Here is an 18880-nt window from a genome sequence, read left to right as displayed (position 1 = left end):
GCAATAACTATCATTAAATGCTAAAATCAGTACCAAATTAGAATAAAGGATAAATGTGAGAAGACAAAGATGGGATTTCCAATATGAATATTAAAAAACTGCTGACTCTGAAAAATGAGAAAAGAATAAAAGTAAAGACATGGAGTTTGATTATTTCTTAGAGAAGTTTAATAAATATAAAGTCAGTGCCAAAATATGGAGACTGAAAGAGCTCAGGACCTGCCTCAGCTGGGGAACATGCTTATCAAATGGATAGACATAAAAGCTAAAGGCCAAACCAGTTCCACTTCATTTACAAAAAGTTTTGCAAATGGCTAAAGATTATAAGCAATATTCTTGCAAGTGACATGGAATTTTAAGAGATGGATAACAATTTTGTGATGTAGTCAGACTATGCAGCCTAGGCTATTGAACTAAGTCTAAAGTGATGAAATAAAATAGGCAAAAATGTAAAACACACTTGGGTTCAAAAAAGTCATAACATATGGTGTCATAAATTTAGATTTGAAAAGGATTGTAGAGATTTCTTAATTCACTTTATATTTTACATGTGTGAGAATTGAAGCTCAACTTAACTTGCCTGGGGTCACACAAGGGGCAAGTGACAGTGCTGAGATTTGAACCCATGTCCTTTGACTCCAAATTCAACTCTTTGAGACTATATACTGCCTGTCAATATCCTGATTACAAGTGAGGGAGGCTTGCAAATTTGTGTTTTCTCTGAAAAAGATCTATAGGTTTTAGTGGACCACAAGTTCCATTTAAAACTTCAATTTACTGTCTTCTGCACTGTGCTGAGTATGCCCTCACTAAATTTGCTATATTTATGAAGAAGATACAAAGTTAAAGATCTGAGGGAAGAGGTTATTGATGAATTAGGACATTACAAAAGGATTTGTCACGGACAATGAGTTTGTCCTTGTATTGGAGAATAAAGAATGGGATATATTGCATTTTGGAAGTTGTATAATGCTCTCAGGGATCCTAAATTACTTGATTATATGAAAACCTATTATTCGACATCCCTAATTTCCTTGTGGTACTATAGGGAGTATAAATCATGGAATAATACTATCTTAAAGTAGAATAAAGTTTATTTGTGATCCAAAGTCTATTGTAAAAACGTGAAGAATATATTTCCAATATTTAAAAATTTATAATTAAATTATAAATTTCCAGTTTATGTTAACAGAGATGACTTATGTGAGAAAAGGGATTCATAAGGCTTCAAGGACATGCATGTTTGGAAAAGGACTGTCCACATGTTAAATGAAAGGTATAACAGACTTCTTTTCCTTTCCCTCTCCTTCCCAAGTATTGCATTGATATCCATGAAATATTAAAAACAAAATTTGAGGAAGGCCTGTAGCTTATTGACTAGTTCATCTATGTAGAAATTATAAGAAGACATGGATATAAAGGGGCAGGACAGTTTCGGTCTACATGGCAGGAGGAGCTCATTAGGAGATCATGGACCCATTGGAATGATTTATTAAGTTTGGCCTATTAGTCTTAACTTTCAAAACCTTTTGGTTCTCTAATCCAGTATTGGCCATCCTGCTCAATTTCATATCACCTGTAGATCTGATAAGCATGCTTTTTCTGCTTCCATCCAAGATGGTGGTTAAAAAATAGACAGGGTTTCCATTGTACTATAGTACTACAGTCTTTTAGGTTGACATTGCTCCATTAATCTCTGTTCTTTGAGTCCATTACTTTAATTATTAAAGCATCTTAAACACTAAAACCTTTCAGTTGATATGTCTCCATTTGTTCATAAGAATATCATAAAAGATTGTCAGGTATTTTGCTGTAATTCAGGTATTCTATGTTCACGGCATTGCCTGTTTGGATCTAGTCTACTTAGCCTATCAAAAAGGGAATAATTTTAGTCTGGTATGACTTATTGTAATCGCTTTCTGCCTTTTTTCTTTGTAAATGCACAGAGACAATCCTTTTTATAAGGTGAAGCAGCATCGTTTAATGGGCAGAGCTAAACAGTGCAGTGGAGAATAAGTTCAAATTTGGCTTCAGGATATTTATTTACTAGCTGTATGACCCTGGTCAAATCATTTAACCTCTGCCTCAGTTCCTCATCTGTAAAGTGGGATAATAATAGCGTTATCAGGATCAAATGAGACAATATTTATAAAATGCTTATGCCCTGTGCTAACCCTAATAGATCATCAGCTCTGAAGTCAGGAGGACCTGAGTTCAAATCTGGCCTCAGACACTTAACACTTCCTAGCTATGTGACCCTGGGCAACTGACATAATTCCAGTTGCCTCAGTAAAAAAGATTAGCACAGTGCTTGGCACAGTCCAGGGGTCCTCAAACTACAGCCCATGGGCCAGATGCAGCAGCTGAGGACGTTTATCCCCCTCACCCAGGGCTATGAAGTTTCTTTATTTAAAAGCCCACAAAACAAAGTTTTTGTTTTTACTATAGTCCGGCCATCCAACAGTCTGAGGGACAGTGAACTGGCCCCCTATTTAAAAAGTTTGAGGACCTCTGTAGTAGACATTTAAATGATTGATTCCTTCTATTGTTCCTTCTTCTCTAGAACTATAAGCTTTTAGTACTCTAGGCAACTTAAGACTTAAGTTATATGGTAGGTATCAGTCAGCATTGATAGAATTCTTTTTTTTTTTTATTGCTCTACTCTTGATGAAATCACAGGTCTGATGTAAAGGAATGTATTAATAGAATTTTCGTAGTAAGTAAATTCAAGCTTTTTAACCCATCCTCTGAAGATTCTGAATCCACTTAAAAAAAAAAAAAGGCATTTGTTAATTTCTGCTAATGTTGGATGCCATCTTTTAATCTTGTCCCAGATTTTCTGGACAACAGTTTAATTGGATGATGTTGATTATGTATTTTCTCATAAGACATGACATAAGTAGAAGAGCTGGTGGAGCCAGTTATCTTTTAAAAATCTGCTTTTGGCAAAAGCCCTTATTGCACTGACTCATCAGGTACCCTTGAGTAGAGTTTCTTGTTGATGCCCGCTCTCAACCCGCTCTCCTGTGAGAACAGAGGAGAGTGAAGACAGCTGGTATTGGTCAGATCGAGCTCTAGGATGGACTTGGACCTTAGCATTTCAATCACTTGCTTTTCCAGAGCGTCTTCCAGAATCACATTGGCCAATATAGAGCCCCGTGGGCATTCCCAACTCACCGTAATGAAAACAGGAGGGACAGTGACTGTCCTACATGACTCCCAGGGCAGGCTGATAGCAGTGGGGCGCACTGAGGGAGAAACAGGAAGATTTGCCAGCTTTATGAAGCAGACCTCTGAAGGCCAGGCTGGAGGCAGCATGTGCTGGCAGGTCAGGCCACCTGGAAACAGCCCAGCACCTGGAACCCAAGAGCATGGGCAATGGCAGTCCTTGTGCCACCATCCTGGGAAGCAAACCCTGCCAAGGTGCAGCCTGGCCACTGCTGCTGCAGGCTCTGCACAAAAAAATGCCATCTTGGCCCTGCCCAGTGGTTCGCTGTCAGACACTGACAGGAATTTTAGCAGTGGACATGGCATTAAAGAAGTCCTCCCATCTGCTTTGCTGTTACACCTAAGGACCATGGGATCTTTCCATCAGACTTCCAATGAAAATCTTCCCTCCACTGCAATGTGAACTGCTTGAGGGCAGGAACAATCTTCCTTTAATGGAAAAGTGTCCCCAGCACTTAGCCCAGTGCTTTGCACATGGTAAATGCTTAATACTTTTTTTTTTTTTTTACTCATTCTTTCATTCCCAATCTCACATGACCGCCCTGCTCACAGTGAGCTGTGCACATTACTACATGGTCTGGGTCATAGGTAGTGACGCTTCAAATCCATTTCCATGGACTTTGCATTCTCCCCGTGATGTCATTGAGCTGTTCCTTATGACTGGGGATATTGTCCCCATGAGCACAGAGAGACTGAATTACATGCCCTTTATCACATAGCACATAAAGGACATAGTTCTGAGTTCAGACTGTGTCCTAATTCCCAGATACAGGTCTGGGCAAAATCTTGAAACCTCAGGCCACAGAGATCGTGTAGGAGGTCTCCGGGAGGAATGTCCTTGACCTCTCTCTTTGGTTCTAAGAGAGCCACTTACTTCTGCACCCCTTTTGATCTCTTACTCTGTAGATCCTTCCTGGAGGTGTACAGACAATTTGTCCTGGTAAGTTTTGGGAGTCAAAAGGCAGATTTGGGGTCTCATGAATCCTTTCTCCTTCCCCAGCTCTGCTTTCTGAAGGTTCTGCTCTTTCCCAAGAAAGGAGTCTAGAAGAAGCAGCAGCAGTAATGACTTCTGGGTTTCTGGCAGCCAGGATGCAGGTGAGTTAGGGCTCTCTCTCTTTTGAAGTGATATTTTAGTTTTTCAGGATGACCCCATTTTCTTCCTTTGCTCATCATCCCTTCTTTCATGTAAGGTCTGTAGGTGTACCTGAGCAGTGATTACTTTTACCCAGAACCCTCACCCTCTCCTGTTGGATGTAGAGCTGGCATTTAAGCAGGGCAGGAAGCTTAAAAATCATTTGGATGCAACAACATATCTTGTGGTATATGGATTTTTTTTAATATTTTCATATTTTCCATATTCTAGTGGATTGGATTTCTGTGTATTATATATCCTGTGTATTTTATTTATGCATTTAAAAATATTATTCTAAAAAGGGTTCATTGTTGTTTGTACTTCATTCTCAAAGAAGACCATGACATCAGGGAAGTGCTACTATGACATGCAGATGAATTGGATTTAAGTCATAAATGCCACCTGACTAAACGTCCCTTCTCTGTACCAATGACTTAGTTTTACACACGAGGAAATCAAAAAGGAATCACAAATTTCAGAGACTGGTTGCATCTTATCTCTTATTTCTGATTAGTTGTTTTTTAGTCATGTCCAACTCTTTACAACCCATTTGGGATTTTCTTGGCAGGGATACTATAAAGTAGTTTGCCATTTCCTTCTCCAGCCAGTTTTATGATAGGGAAACTGAGACAAATAGGGTTAAGTGACTTGCCTAGGATCACCTATCTCCCATGAGTGTTATAAGGCTCAAATGAGATAATGTTTGTGAACTCCTTAATACTATTCCTGGAACATAGTAGGTTCTTAATTCTTCCTTCCTTCCTTCCTATTAACTACCCTCAACTGGGTGTATAATTTTTGGAATTTTATGTTTTTTCCCTCATTGTGGAAAATACGCTTGTCTGTAATGTAAAGAGATAATGGAAGAATCAAGAGAAGGAAAATAGAGGCTAGAAGTGGATATCAATTATATGGTAGTGGCAGAAGAGGAAGGATAGAGTAACTAATTGCTAGAACCAAGGAAAGTCTCAGTGCTTTGAGTCTGAAGTTCAGTAATTACTGATGTGTTAGAAAATGTGGGAGGCGAAAAGTCCAGTGTCATTAGAAGCTGGTTTTGTTCAGCTGATCCCAAAGCTCAGAACTGATCTCTCAAAGCCCCAGTATCCTCTAAAATTTGCACACAGAACATCGAAATACAATTCAACTCTTATTATCAGTTTTATCTAAGATCTACTGCTTGTAGTAACTCTTCACAAATAATCTTTTATTTTTCTCTGCTTGGCACTGAGACAAATGCTAAATAAGATAGGCTGCTCACATCAAATTTATTATTATTTTACTTTCCTTTTTGAGTGGCTTTAGTGGAATGATTGGGAGGGTCCAAGTCATTCTCTTTTCTTTTTTTTTTTTTGCTGAGGCAATTGGGGTTAAGTGACTTGCCCAGGGTCACACAGCTAGGAAGTGTTAAATGTCTGAGGCCATATTTTAACTCAGGTCTTCCTGATTCCAGGGCTGGTGCTCTATCTACTGTGTCACCTACCTGTCGCTCTTTCCTTTTATATGTAACAAGTTTTACAATAAAAATTATAATCCAGACAATTGTGTTAAATAAATATATGATTTCTCTTGCTTTCAATTTTTAAATTATTAAAAGTAGATAAGCCAGTTAAAAAAAACAAACAAACAAAAAAAAAACAAAATGTGGCACAAGATATAAATCTATACTTGTTTTTTTTTCCCATATAGCTATAAAATTTTCCAAAAATTTTTATTGAATGATTTTTTTTTGCTTTTTTGTTTACTATTTTTTAGTCATTGGGTTAATCAAGTCTGAATTCAGTTTAAGTACATCAGTTTATATATCTGGTTTCTCTGGTCATTCATGTTTTGAATATGATCTAATTTTTATGATGAACTCACTAAAATAACAAATAGTGATCCATTAAGCAATTAGTAAGTATTTATTTATTAAGTACCTTTTTGCCAAACAATACAAAGACGAAAGTGAAATAATCTTTGTCTTCAAGAAGCTAATAGTCTATCAGGGGAATCAAAATGTGTCCCTGTTGATATTGATATAAATATGCATTTATTACATATGTGTAATAGCTAATTAATAACTAAAAAACAATTTGAGCATAGGTGATTTGATGGTTAGGCATTCAAAAATAATGGACTCCCAGTTAGTCCAAAGACGCTGAATACAGAGTAAAGCAGATTTTTATACTAAAAAAAAAAAAATCTAGTTAATTATAATAAAAACAATTAACCAGGATACAAAATTAAGTAATTGGAAAAAAGTTTAGGGTCTTTCCAAGTTGGGAGGGGGAGTACATTTTAGTCTTCTGTTCATAAAATGAAAAAAAAAAATGTTGATTAACTATATCTGCATTTTTGAAGCAATATATGACTTATATGATCTGATTTCCCATGGATAAATAATAAAGGGGAATACATGTGGTAGCAAGATGGAGTTAAAGACAGAATCTGATTGGATCAAAGAGGATGTGTTAAGATTTTCTTCATTTTGTACAGGGTGTTCATTTTATCTTATATACTACATCAATATAGAGTAATCATATTTCTTATCTCTGGCAATATATAAAAGTAGTATATGGTAAGATAAAATGAAGACAAAATGCAGTTAGTTATTATATATGTTTGCGTGTATATAGTTACAAGTATGTATGTAGCTCCTGTATGGGATGCAGCCACTTTTCTTGCTCTCTCACCCCCTCTTTCCTTGAACCAGCAGGTCTGGAGTTTCTAAATCAGGACTACCATGTCATGACTACAATTCAGAATCTTTTAGGATCCTAGAGATAACCTTGTTGTAGAGGAGGATGTATTTTCACTACTTGCCTTTTCAATTCCTAAAATGTCACCTTTGTGCTTCCCATTTATACAAAATTAGTCATACCATTAACTCTTAAATATAAAATAATTACTTAATTCTAAGGTAAAGTCAAAAATAATGATAAAGTCACAGGTAATATAGAGCAATGCTGGAATGATTATGAATATATATGATACAAATATATAACAGTCCACCCATAAGCTTAGATTAATATACACAGTGTCTGTGAACACACAGAAACAAAGCAATGGGGCACATGAGTGGGGAAACCCTTGTATGCAGGGCAACTCTCCTGCAGGCCTTGATATCCTTGGTCTTCTCAGGAACAATCAGTTCAATTGAAAGCTGCCTCATCACTGTTCTGTTGGGCTCTTATCTTCTGTTCTTGAGCTGATGAAGCAGCGATCAACTTTTAAACTCAGAGTCGCCCATAACAAGGTGATGAAAAAGTGTTACACTGTTGTAGTGTCCAGTGGTTCCCATAGATCATAGAACCCAGAGTTCTTCAGCTTGGAATCTCTGGGCAGTCCATAAAAGCCCAACCAGTTTCTCACCCCATGCTTTAATTCTGTCACCTTTTATAACAGACAGCATAGAACTCATAGCCAAACTCAGCTTAGCTCTCCAAGCAATAAAGAGAAGGCCCTGCCAGCTACATTCAGTGGGATGCAGCCTTGGCCAGTAGGTTTTTTGTCTCATAACAAAGTAGCTGCAAAAGCTGTCTTTTTTCCCCATTCCTCCTTTCCAAAGCAGAGTGGGCAATAGAAAGCCACCAGGGTCCAAGAGTTTAGTTCACATCAGAATTCAGCTCTCTTTCCAAGCTTTCTTGCCAGCTTTAGAGCTAGGAAGATCTAGGTTCAAATCTATTTGGGAAACCTTCTGATTAGGCATGACCTTGGGCATATTACTTAAGAGCAACTTGTAAAATCTATGAGATGTGGAGAAGGTGCCAACTTGCATTGGTAAAGAGGATTTCCTCACAAGGGAAAGCTCTTTACTGGTGAGATTATAGGTATATTCTGATCCCTATGTAAACATATAAGATAGCGCAATATAGCTACATTTCAAAGATTTGTGATTTCATCATTGACCAATTCCTTTCTCTCTTAGTAGATGTTATCATGAGAGTTCTTATGAGCAACAAAGATAATAGCAACAACAGGGATGGAAAAGCAACATCCTAGCAAGGTAGTAGATGATAGCAAAAATCTGTAGAGATTTTTCTTGCTGTGAGATACTTAAAGTGAAAACAATCTTTGCTTCCACTTCATTAGAATGGAAAGAATTAGTGAGAAGTTGATAGTTCAAAGAGTCACAGAACCTCAGAATTAAAAGAGTTCTGAGCCCATGCAGTACAACCCATATCTAAACAAGCATCCCCTGCTGACCATTCCCTTCCTTTCAATGAGAAGAGGTGAATCTTCCAGAGAAGAAGGTAGCAGATAGAGGGGAGGTTCTAGGAGAGGTAAGTTTTGTCATGGTGAGGAATTACAGGGGGGATGGCACAAAGATCCAGGATGAAGTTTCCTTCAGTAGATCGGGGGTTCCCTGGGGTGTTAACAGTACAAAGGATGGTGGGAGAAGCGAGTGTACATCAGATAGGGCCTCTGTTATAACTGGCTCAATAGCTGTGTACAGTCTCTCATTCCCATTTCCTTGGACTTTGAGAAAAATCTAATTAGTTTTCCTTTCTCTCTTAACTTTTCTAATCTAACTTGTCCTTCAAATTTCTCCCAGATTCATCTTTCTTGTGATATTATCTTATTCCTGCTTGAAAAACCTTCATTAGCTCCCTATTCCTTACCCTAATGGCTTTCTACTGCATGCTGTACTTTGAAAAGGGAGAAAGGGAAGAGAATGGGTATGTATATATAGAGAAAGCACCTATGATGTTCCAGGCACTGTGATAATTCATTTTGTAAATATTATTTCATCCTCACAACAAGCTTTGGGAAGGTAGATGCATGAAGAAACTGAGGCAAAGGCCTTTTTTTTTTTTAAATTTAATTTAATTTATTTATTATAACTTTTTATTGACAGAGCCCATGCCTGGGTAATTTTTTTTACAACATTATCCCTTGCACTCACTTCTGTTCTGACTTTTCCCCTCCCTCCCTTCACCCCCTCCCCCAGATGACAAGCAGTCCTATACAAGTTAAATATGTCACAGTGTATCCTAGATACAATATATGTGTGCAGAACCGAACAGTTCTCTTGTTGCACAGGAAGAATTGGATTCATAAAGTAAAAATAACCTGGGAAGAAAGACAAAAATGCAAGCAGTTTACATTCATTTCCCAGTGTTTTTTCTTTGGGTGTATCTGCTTTTGTCCATCCTTGATCAATTGAAACTGAGTTAGATCTCTTTGTCGAAGAAATCCACTTCCATCAGAATACATTGAGGCAAAGGTCTTAACCCAGGTCTCACAGCAAGAAAATATCTGAGACGGGATTTGAATTTGAGTCATCTTGAGTCCAGACCCAGAGCAGATCCACTGTACCATCAGCTGCCTCTAAGAGTTCTAACTCCATAACTTGTTATTCAGTCCATAATTTGGCATAATCCTCCCTTTCTACCTCAATCTCACAGTTTGCCTCACATTGTACTGCTTACTTGACTTTGTAATGACCTTCCTATTCCTAATTCTGCCTATTGAAATCCTGCTCATCCATTAAGGCTCAGAAATATATCTCCTCTCTCATTTACCCTTTACCCTCCAGTTAGTGTGGGTCTTTCCCTACCTTTGACCTCCAGAGTACTTGTTTTACTTTCCTTTTACATGTTTATTATCTTTCTTTGTATTACAATTATTTAGATATGTCTTTACTTGATCCTCCCTGCCCCCCAGTTGTGACTATATAAGGACAGAGGCCATTTTATTTAGTTCTTGTTTTCCATCTAATATCTGGCATAGCACTTGGAAATAACTATGGAGACCTGGAATGAGTGAATCAGTTTTGGAAGAGAGAAGATCTGACATTGATTTCAGGTTCTATTACTCACTAGCCCAGTTTGGCCTTGGCCAAGTTGGGGAACTTCTCTGGTCTTGGTTTCCTCATCTGTGAAGAGACTGGGCTAAGCTAGTTGATCCCTGGTGCAGGGTCGCTTCTGGCTCTAAATTCTAGGATTGTAAATAATTATATTAATGGTGTGATTTGGGAGTAGAAAGGAAAGTGCTTGAGGGAGTTTTTAGAATTTAATTTGTGACCAGATTCTTGAGCAATAGATGAAATCTTATCTATCCTTGTACCCTCAGGATCTAATAGAAAATGAGGCTTACAGCATATGGGAACAACTCCCTCTACCGTGCTCGTATCCATTTCATATCTCCCCTGGGTCCTCATTCTGGACTGTCCCAGACTAAGCAGCACCGTGCTTGGTGTTTCAGGAGTCGGTGACATTCAAAGACGTGGCTGTGGACTTCACCCAGGAGGAATGGAAGCAGCTAGACCCTGCCCAGAGGGACTTATACCGGGATGTGATGCTGGAGAATTACAGAAACCTGGTCTCTCTGGGTAAGGACTCACCCTCAGCATTTGCCTACTGGGGTGATTGACGAGTTGTAATTTGAGGTATTTACCGGGTTTGGGCTTGAGGTTCAGAAATACTCAGCAGGAATTTGGCATGTGGGGAAATCCAGCATGGTGTGGTTCATAGACCTGGGTTCACATGCCATCTCAGAAGCTTTCTGGCTGTGTGAACTCAGACAAGCCACTAACCTCTGCCTGCACTTGATAATCTCTGAGACCTCTTCTAGATCCGAATTATGAACCTGTAGTTGTGTAGTGAGTGAGACTATGATCTTGTCAAGAAGCACAGATTTTCAGTTTCAAAAGATCTTAGAAATCATCTAGTCCAACCTGTACCTGAACAAGAATCCCTTTACATCATACTTGACCAGTGGCCATCCAATCTTTGCTGGAAGGCCCTCCAGTGAGGTGGAGCCCACTAGTTTCCTGAACAGTCAGGAAAAGGTGCTTGTGTTCCCTGTTGGCAAATGTAAGGTCTTTGTTTTTTATAGCTGGATATCACATCTTCATTATGCTGCCCCTGAGGAGACTATACATTCTCTTAATCTTGCTCAATTAGTCTCCCCTAACATCCTAGTACAATCTCTGGAGACATAAAATCTCTGCCTTTTAGCAGGCAGCATGTCATATGAATCATTGTCTTTCTGAGCTCAGATCAATTCTGGATCCTATTATCCTTCTATTTCCCAGTACTAGTACAGTGACTGGAATACTGAAATCTCATAAAAAAATTCTTGTTACATTAAATTGAATGTAATTTGACCCTTCAAAGATCCACTCTCAGAGTTGTATCATCCTTTGGGATTTCTTAGTAAATCTTCTTTTCTCTCAAGAGAAATGGGATAGGATTGAATTCTCACATGGCTCTCTGTCCCCAAAACTTTCTCATTTCTTTTTCCATAAACAGGACTTCCAGTTTTTAAACCAGATGTGATCTCTCAGCTGGAGAGAGGAGAAGCGCCATGGACTCCAGAAGTCCCAAGAAGCACTTGTTCAGGTGAGACAGTGAAAATCAGGGAATAATTGATAAGAAATAGTTCATCTGACCATTTAGTGGGAAGCATCTTGGAAGTGTTGAATGGGCAGTTCTCAGAAGCTCATAAACCTGGGGAGAAAACTGTGGCTGCCCACCATATTTCTCATGCACCTTCATCTTTCATTTAAATATATCACTTTTCTACTTTAGTTTCTTTACTCATGTTTTCTTCTAGTCCAAGATAAAACTTACTTTCTTCCCCCCCTACTTTTTTTTTTTTTTTAAAGAAAAACAGCTTGATAATGTAAGTTTCATAATTTTCTCAGGGTTTGACATTAGATTTATACATCTGTCATTTACAGAAATAACCTGCTTTCCTTTTCTAAAAAGGGTAGACATTTTCCTAAAGATTACCAACTCTGCTTTTCCAGTGATATCAACAAGTTCTCTCAGTGTAATTTAATAATAGGCAGCTCTGTGTGCTGATTTCTATCTTCCCTCTTATTTTGGACTCCAGTTGTTTTTAAATAATGCTTGTTTTACCCTTCTTAAATTATGACCCTTCTTGATTTAGAACTTTAGAAACTAGAATGTCTCATTAAGCAATTTATTTTCTCAGAGAGAATAGAAGCCATTGATATTTTTCTTTTTGTTTCAGGTTCCTTTAGTCAGGAGACTAAATGGGAAAACAAAGACTCAACTCCAAAACCTGGTTTTTGTATAGGAGAACCATCTAAGGAACTTCAGCTCCCACAAAATGGATACTGGGATTTCAAATTGGGATCATCTTGGGAATATGATATTAGATTAGAGGGGGATTCAGACAACCAGGAAGGACCGCCTAGACAAATGGTATTCATTCCCAGAAAAGGTTCTAGTAAGGTGAATGTTAATGAAGGTAATGCTTATGGTTTCAATCTAGGGTCAATTCTTGATCCACAACAGCTGTTTGCTACAGGGAAAAGTCTACATCAATGTGATATGCTTGAAAAAAGCTTCAAACAGTTTTCAGAACTGATTAAGTGGAATAGAATTTCTTTAGGGAAAAAGCTTTTAAAGTATAATAAATGTAGGAAATCTACAGATTACCACTTAGATTTGGTTCAATATGATGGAGTACATATTGGAGAGAAACTTTATGAATGTAATGAATGTGGGAAAGCCTTCAACTGGATTACACACCTTACTGAACATCAGAGAATCCATACTTTAGAGAAGCCCTATAAATGTAATGAATGTGGGAAAGCGTTCAGCAAACACTCTTACCTTAATCAACATCAGAATGTTCATACTGGAAAGAAACCTCATAAATGTAATGAATGTGGGAAAAACTTCAGTCAGAGGGGACACCTCACTGAACATCAGAGAATTCATTCTGGAGAGAAACCTTACAAGTGTAACGAATGTGGGAAGGCCTTTGGCCAGAAGGCACATCTTACTGAACATCTGAGAATTCATACTGGTGAGAAACCTTATCAGTGCAGTCAATGTAGAAAAGCTTTTAGCCAGAACTCATCTCTTATTCTACATCGGAGAATTCATACTGGAGAGAGACCTTTTGAGTGTAGTGAATGTGGAAAAGCCTTCAGCCAAAAGGGACATCTTACCCAACATAGGAGAATTCACACTGGAGAAAAACTCTTTGAATGCAGTGAATGTGGGAAATCTTTCAGCCATGGATCGTCCTTTACTTATCATCAGAGAATTCACACTGGTGAGAAACCATATGAATGTAACGAATGTGGGAAAGCCTTTAGCCAGAATTCATCCCTCACTCTACATTATAGAATTCATACTGGAGAGAAACCCTTCGAATGTAATGAATGTGGAAAAGCCTTTAGGCAGAGGGGAAATCTTACTGAACATATGAGAACTCATTTGGGAGGAAAATCCCTTTAGTGTTCTGAGGGTGAGAAAGCCTTCAGTCACGAAGTGAGAAGTTACTGAGCTCTGGAGAAGTCACACCTGTGAAGAACCTCAGTGAAATGATTGAATGAGGGTCATCGGCATCAGCTATCAGTCCATTCCTAACCTCCGATAATTCATACTAAAGAGAGAGCCCTGTGAACGTGTCAACCATGGGAAAACCATGGGATCACGCATCAGAGACTGCATGCTGGAGCTTACCTCCGTGTAGGGATGCTACAAGGAAAACTTGAAGACTTAGTAGGAGATAGGGACTGGATCTGTGATTTCATTGGTATGATGAGCGCCTGAATGAGTTCGCTCCTCGACTCGTACAAGTCAGCCCCTCCTCTGCAACTCACAGTGTTTGCTGGTTTCCTGGGGCCCTGCAAGGTTGGGGGGCTCGCCTGGGGTCACAAAGCCAGTGTGTATCTGGGGGGGACCAGAATCCAGGTTGTCCTGGTTTCCAGCCAGCATTCATCTTTACACTACACCACACAGGGAGGGTAAAGATCTATGGTTTGTGACCATCTATAATTTGTTGGTCATCCATCTTTTCTGTCTCCTCTCTTCTGTTAGCCACATTACTTGCCATTGGGTAACTGCAGAGTCAACTGTGGTGAACCCAGCATGTAGGCTAGTTCAAGAGCTGCAGTCATGCCTAAACTATTAGAGTATTCTTTAGTGAACTGGTTTAACTTGTAATAACTTGTTAGAACAGAAGAGAAATAACCTCAGCTGGCTTCCCTGCTTGGGGGGTGTCTTTGTATGTGTTCACATTTGTGTTTGTATGTATGTGTGTATATGTGTGGGGAGAAGTTGCTTAGAGACTGCTTATATGGGAGATGAAAATATTTTTCCCGGGCCTACATGGGTCTGGTTTAATTGTCCTGCCCTGAAGCATCTAGAGTCAGAACTGGGAAGGCCTTTAAATTAGATCACTGTTACCAGTGGTAATTAAGAATGGGGCTGAGAACAAGGGAGGGTCTTGTATACTACTTCCTGAAGCTAGAAGAGATGGAAGTTTCAAGGAGAAACTGGTATGAGAGAGAATCTATGAGCTTTAAGCATAACTAATAGGATCTGTGTTTAGGAGTTATTGGAATGACCCTGGGTCTGCAGTTAATCTGCATGTGTTCAAGGCCACTCTAAATGATGTCAAGGCATAGATTATTAGGTTCAGTTTTTGGTGGGCACAAGATTTTTATTAGTCACCTGTACACGGGGTTCTGGTGCCTGATAGGCTTTGATGGGCTTGCAAATCTGCAGCAGAAGCAAAGCCTTATTAGAGAATTTTATTCTGCTATCCACTTGCTCTCCCTCTTGATTTTTCCTTAAGTTCCTCCCTAACAATTTTCTATATTCCCACCCAATCACCCATCCCCATGTGCTCCATTACAGCCTTGTACTTTTTGGTTCATCTTGAAATAAAGCACAATGTCTTGATCTTAGAAATAGTCCCCATGCCCAAATAACACCTTTGCTCCATTTTCCCTTTTTTTCTTATACCTCTGAATATCCAGGGCAATAGTAGTAGTAATAATCGATGTTTGTCTTGCTCTCAAATGTTCAGAGAGCTTTGCACACATCATCTCACATGAGCCTCACAACACCACCACAATAGCACTCTAGCTCCCAGTACGTAGATCCCCACCCCCTCAGCAGTAATCAAAATACAAAAAAAAGCCATCACATCATTCCACCTTGGGTTTGCAACTCCATAATAAAGCGGGCCAGGAGCAAGAGGCAAAACCAGTCTCTGGAAGTGAATGTTACTTTAATCCTGAGCACTAGAGGTCTTCTTTGAATCCCACCCCTGCTATTTATGACCTTGGCTAGGATACTTTACCTTAATAGGCCTCAGTTTCCCCTTAAGTAATATGAGGGGGTTGGTATAGCTGGACTCAAGCTCCCTTCCAGCTCTAAATCTATGATTTTATGAAGCTTTTCCCTTTTATTCTGTCAGCCCTTCAGGTAAATTGGAGGGGAGAAAGGTACTGGGATCATCTCTCAGCAGATTTCAGGAAAAACCCTTGGAGGGGAAGGATCCAAAGTGCGGTTAGCATGTCTCTTGTGTCTATGGCATATATGTGCTGACTGGGACTCGCCAGGCTTATGTATTCCTCCCCAAGAACCCTTGGGGAATCTTCAAATCTCACTCTGTATAGTCCTCCCCTTTCTACCAGATAGATACATTACGCCTCTTCAGAAGAGATCTTGCCTATCTTCCTAAAGATGCTTCACTTGCTAATAATTTTCTTTGCCTTTTCAGCTGCTTGATCTCTGCTTTTTTTTCCCTCTCATTTCTATATACTTCCCATTTAGTAGTCCTGATTGCACGAGGCTTCGTTATTCTACTTTCCTTTTCCCATATAGTTCATAATTTGTGCAAATTTTTTTTTAGATGGGGAAAATGACTACCCTGACTAGTCTCGATACATTATCTTCAACAAGATAATGACCACTTAATTTTATTTTTCTTTCTCCATCACTTGAAACAAACCTTGGCTGCTGTAGCTGCCATTAAACTTCACCCCCATTTCTCCAGGATGCATGGGGTCTTGACTCCCCCCTCCTTGGAGCAGATCTTTCTCTGCTGCAACCAGGTTGGAGTGATGGGGTCCATGAAGCCTGCCTTCACTGCTCATAATACTATTATGAGATTCTCCTCACCCCTTGGGTAGACTCAACTGTAGCCAGTCTTCTATCTGGTGTCTCTTTCTGAAATAACATTGCCAATCTGTCCTTCCTTCAATTGCTTTGACCTTTCTCATGCACAAATCTGACCAAAATAATGACCTGGGCAAAAAGCATCCTTGGCTTTCCATTATCTCTACAAGATTCAGAACTCTTCAGTCTGACTCCTTCATTTCCAGCCATATTTCCTGCTACTTAACCTTTGCATAGAAAGTTATTACCAGATTTTTCCTACTGACGGTCCCAAATGATGTCCGTTCTTTCACACCTCTGGGCATTTTTCTGTAGACTGCTCTGCATGCCTAAGACACCCTCTGTAGCCTTTTTAAAATGCCTTTTCCTTAAAGGCCTTGATGGGGTGCCATCACCTAATCTATCACAAAAAGGGGCAGGAGTAACTCCCCCCCTCCACCCCATCTGAAAGTGGCCTCTTGGCCTCTGCCTGGATCCTGCCTTTGCCCTCACCACATTCTACCTTATATATTAATATACATGTTGTCTTAGCCCCTTTATATTGTAAATTCGTCGCATGCCGTTTTTCCATTTTTGTATTCCCAGTTCCTTGCACAAGGCTTTGTAAACATAATAAATTGTTCTTGAATTATTCTTGATTATTCAGATTTCTTTCTGACGGGTCATGAGGTGAGTGTGTGACCTCTATCCTACAAGGCCAATTGACATAAGCCCGAAGCTTATCAAAGGAAGTCTGGGTTATTTTTTGCTGGTGGGGGGAGGGTACTTTTTTGCTTCACTAATATGGCACATTCCTTTTTATTTATAGTACATATCATGGGGGCATGTGTGTGCATACCTATGCCTCCAAATAAATTAATTGAAATGACATGACTTCAGTCACATAAAGGTACAGAATAATTGTCAGCATTTCTATGTAACAAAAGTCAGGGGAGAATGATGGAATGAAAAACACTAAAATAACTGCATGATGCACAAAACTGGGAATGAACTGATGACAATTTCAAGACTTCCAAAGTGATTGCAAAACTACTCAACAAAAATATAAGAATTAGTGGGATATTAACAATACTTATGGTTGGGATGCACTAATATAAAAATGAAAATATTTCAAGACTTCCAAAGTGATTACAAATTAACAAAAATATTACAATTGATGGGATATTAATTGTTCATGGTTGGAATGAACCAATACAAAAATGAAAATATTTCCTAAATAGATTTTGTTGTGTACTATCAAACTACTTTGTAGAAGTACAAAAAATTTATTTGGAGAAGGAATGTTTAGAATCAAGGGAAATGGGTGGGGGGGAAGAGAATAATTTCTAGATTGAAAACTTAAACAGTAATCTTAAAAACTTCAAATCAGTGGAACATCCTAGATAATTATCAGGGGAAAAAAGACTTGAATTGCCCATTTTAGCCCTTTTGAAAAATAATTTGGGGATTATAGAAAAGTTCCTCATCTTATCCATAGAATCAAATAGCTGGGCACAAATCTTACCCCAAATAGATAAAAGACTTTTGTGATATGGGAGCCACCTGCCAGTGGCTGCTGGGGATCCAACTCACACCAGCAGAATGGATCCCTTCATGTGAGAGGTTTTGATACAAGGAGACTGAGAGGCAGTTGCTGTTCTCTGACCTGACCACTCTGAAGCCATTGTGTTGTCTGACCTCTCTTCTCTTGCCTCTGCCTCCAATTTATTTGTCCCAATCCACAAGCAGCACCTGTGTCAGCAAAGGCTCCTTTGCAAATCCTTCAGATGTTATGATCCACAGCTGTGGAGGCTCTTGGAATTGACCTGTTCCTTAACAAAAGACCAATAGATACACATACAAATAAACCTAGCATCATAGATCTGGAGCTGAAATGACCCATGAGGCTGTCTAGTCCAACACTCATTTCAATTGTGGAGCAGGCCTATGATTTTGTTATTCTTGGTGGCTCCTGGTGAAGGACTTTTATCAAAGCAAATGAGCATCTTTACAATTGCTATTCTTATAGAATTGTCTGAAGAATTAAGTAATTTGCCCAGAATCACACAGTGTGTGACAAGGGTAGAATCTGAACCCAGGTGTGTGTATATATATGAACAATATCCAGTTACCTCTTCTCCCCTCATTTTATATAAAAGGAAATTCACCTTCCCAGAAAAGTTAAGTGACTTGTCAGATATCACATAGGCAGCCAGTTCCACCCTTCACATCCTACTAACCCTCAGAAGCAAACTACAGTGAGCTGTAAAACTGGCCAAATCCTTCCCTTTCCTTCTCCCCCTTCTTCCAGCCAGTAGAAGGCCTAAGAGGAAGGGGAAACATTCAAGCAATCACAAATCTCAAAGTTTACCAGTTGTGGATTTTTACAGTTTTGTGTTAGTACCCTAAAAGTTCCCTTAGTGTCTTAATAAATTACATGGTCATTAAGGAATAAAGTAAATCATTGCTTCCTGTGAATGTGGGGATATGAATAAGACAGGAAGTTTCCAAATATTGAGGGCAAAGATGCGAGGTTTTCCTACTCTGCCTTGATTGTTTCTCTCCCCATTTCCTCCCCTCACTCCCACTCATCACCAAAATGGGATGTAGCATATAGCTTGGCCACCAGAGGGTGATCTGACCATAAAAATAGCCTGATTCC

General features: G+C 39.1%; 1 protein-coding gene across 4 annotated transcripts in view; it reads left to right on the top strand.

Moving 5' to 3' along the window:
• Positions 1 to 16872, top strand: part of LOC100931464 (zinc finger protein 501) — a 28479-nt gene extending 11607 nt beyond the window's left edge. For 3 of the 4 annotated variants that reach the window (XM_031947869.1, XM_023496789.2, XM_031947867.1), the window contains exons 2-5: positions 4229 to 4323; positions 10547 to 10673; positions 11596 to 11685; positions 12323 to 16872. In XM_031947869.1, the coding sequence (XP_031803729.1) occupies positions 4291 to 4323; positions 10547 to 10673; positions 11596 to 11685; positions 12323 to 13563 (1491 nt within the window). In that variant the 5' untranslated portion in view covers positions 4229 to 4290 and the 3' untranslated portion in view covers positions 13564 to 16872. The remainder of the gene's footprint in view (positions 1 to 4228; positions 4324 to 10546; positions 10674 to 11595; positions 11686 to 12322) is intronic. The other variant, XM_031947868.1, reaches the window with a different exon arrangement.
• The last annotated feature ends 2008 nt before the right edge of the window (positions 16873 to 18880 follow it).

Source organism: Sarcophilus harrisii, chromosome 1 (assembly GCF_902635505.1).
Source record: "Sarcophilus harrisii chromosome 1, mSarHar1.11, whole genome shotgun sequence".
Classification (NCBI taxonomy): domain Eukaryota; kingdom Metazoa; phylum Chordata; class Mammalia; order Dasyuromorphia; family Dasyuridae; genus Sarcophilus; species Sarcophilus harrisii.
Note: the sequence above shows the minus strand (reverse complement) of the source record. Positions and strands in the feature narration are given on the sequence as shown.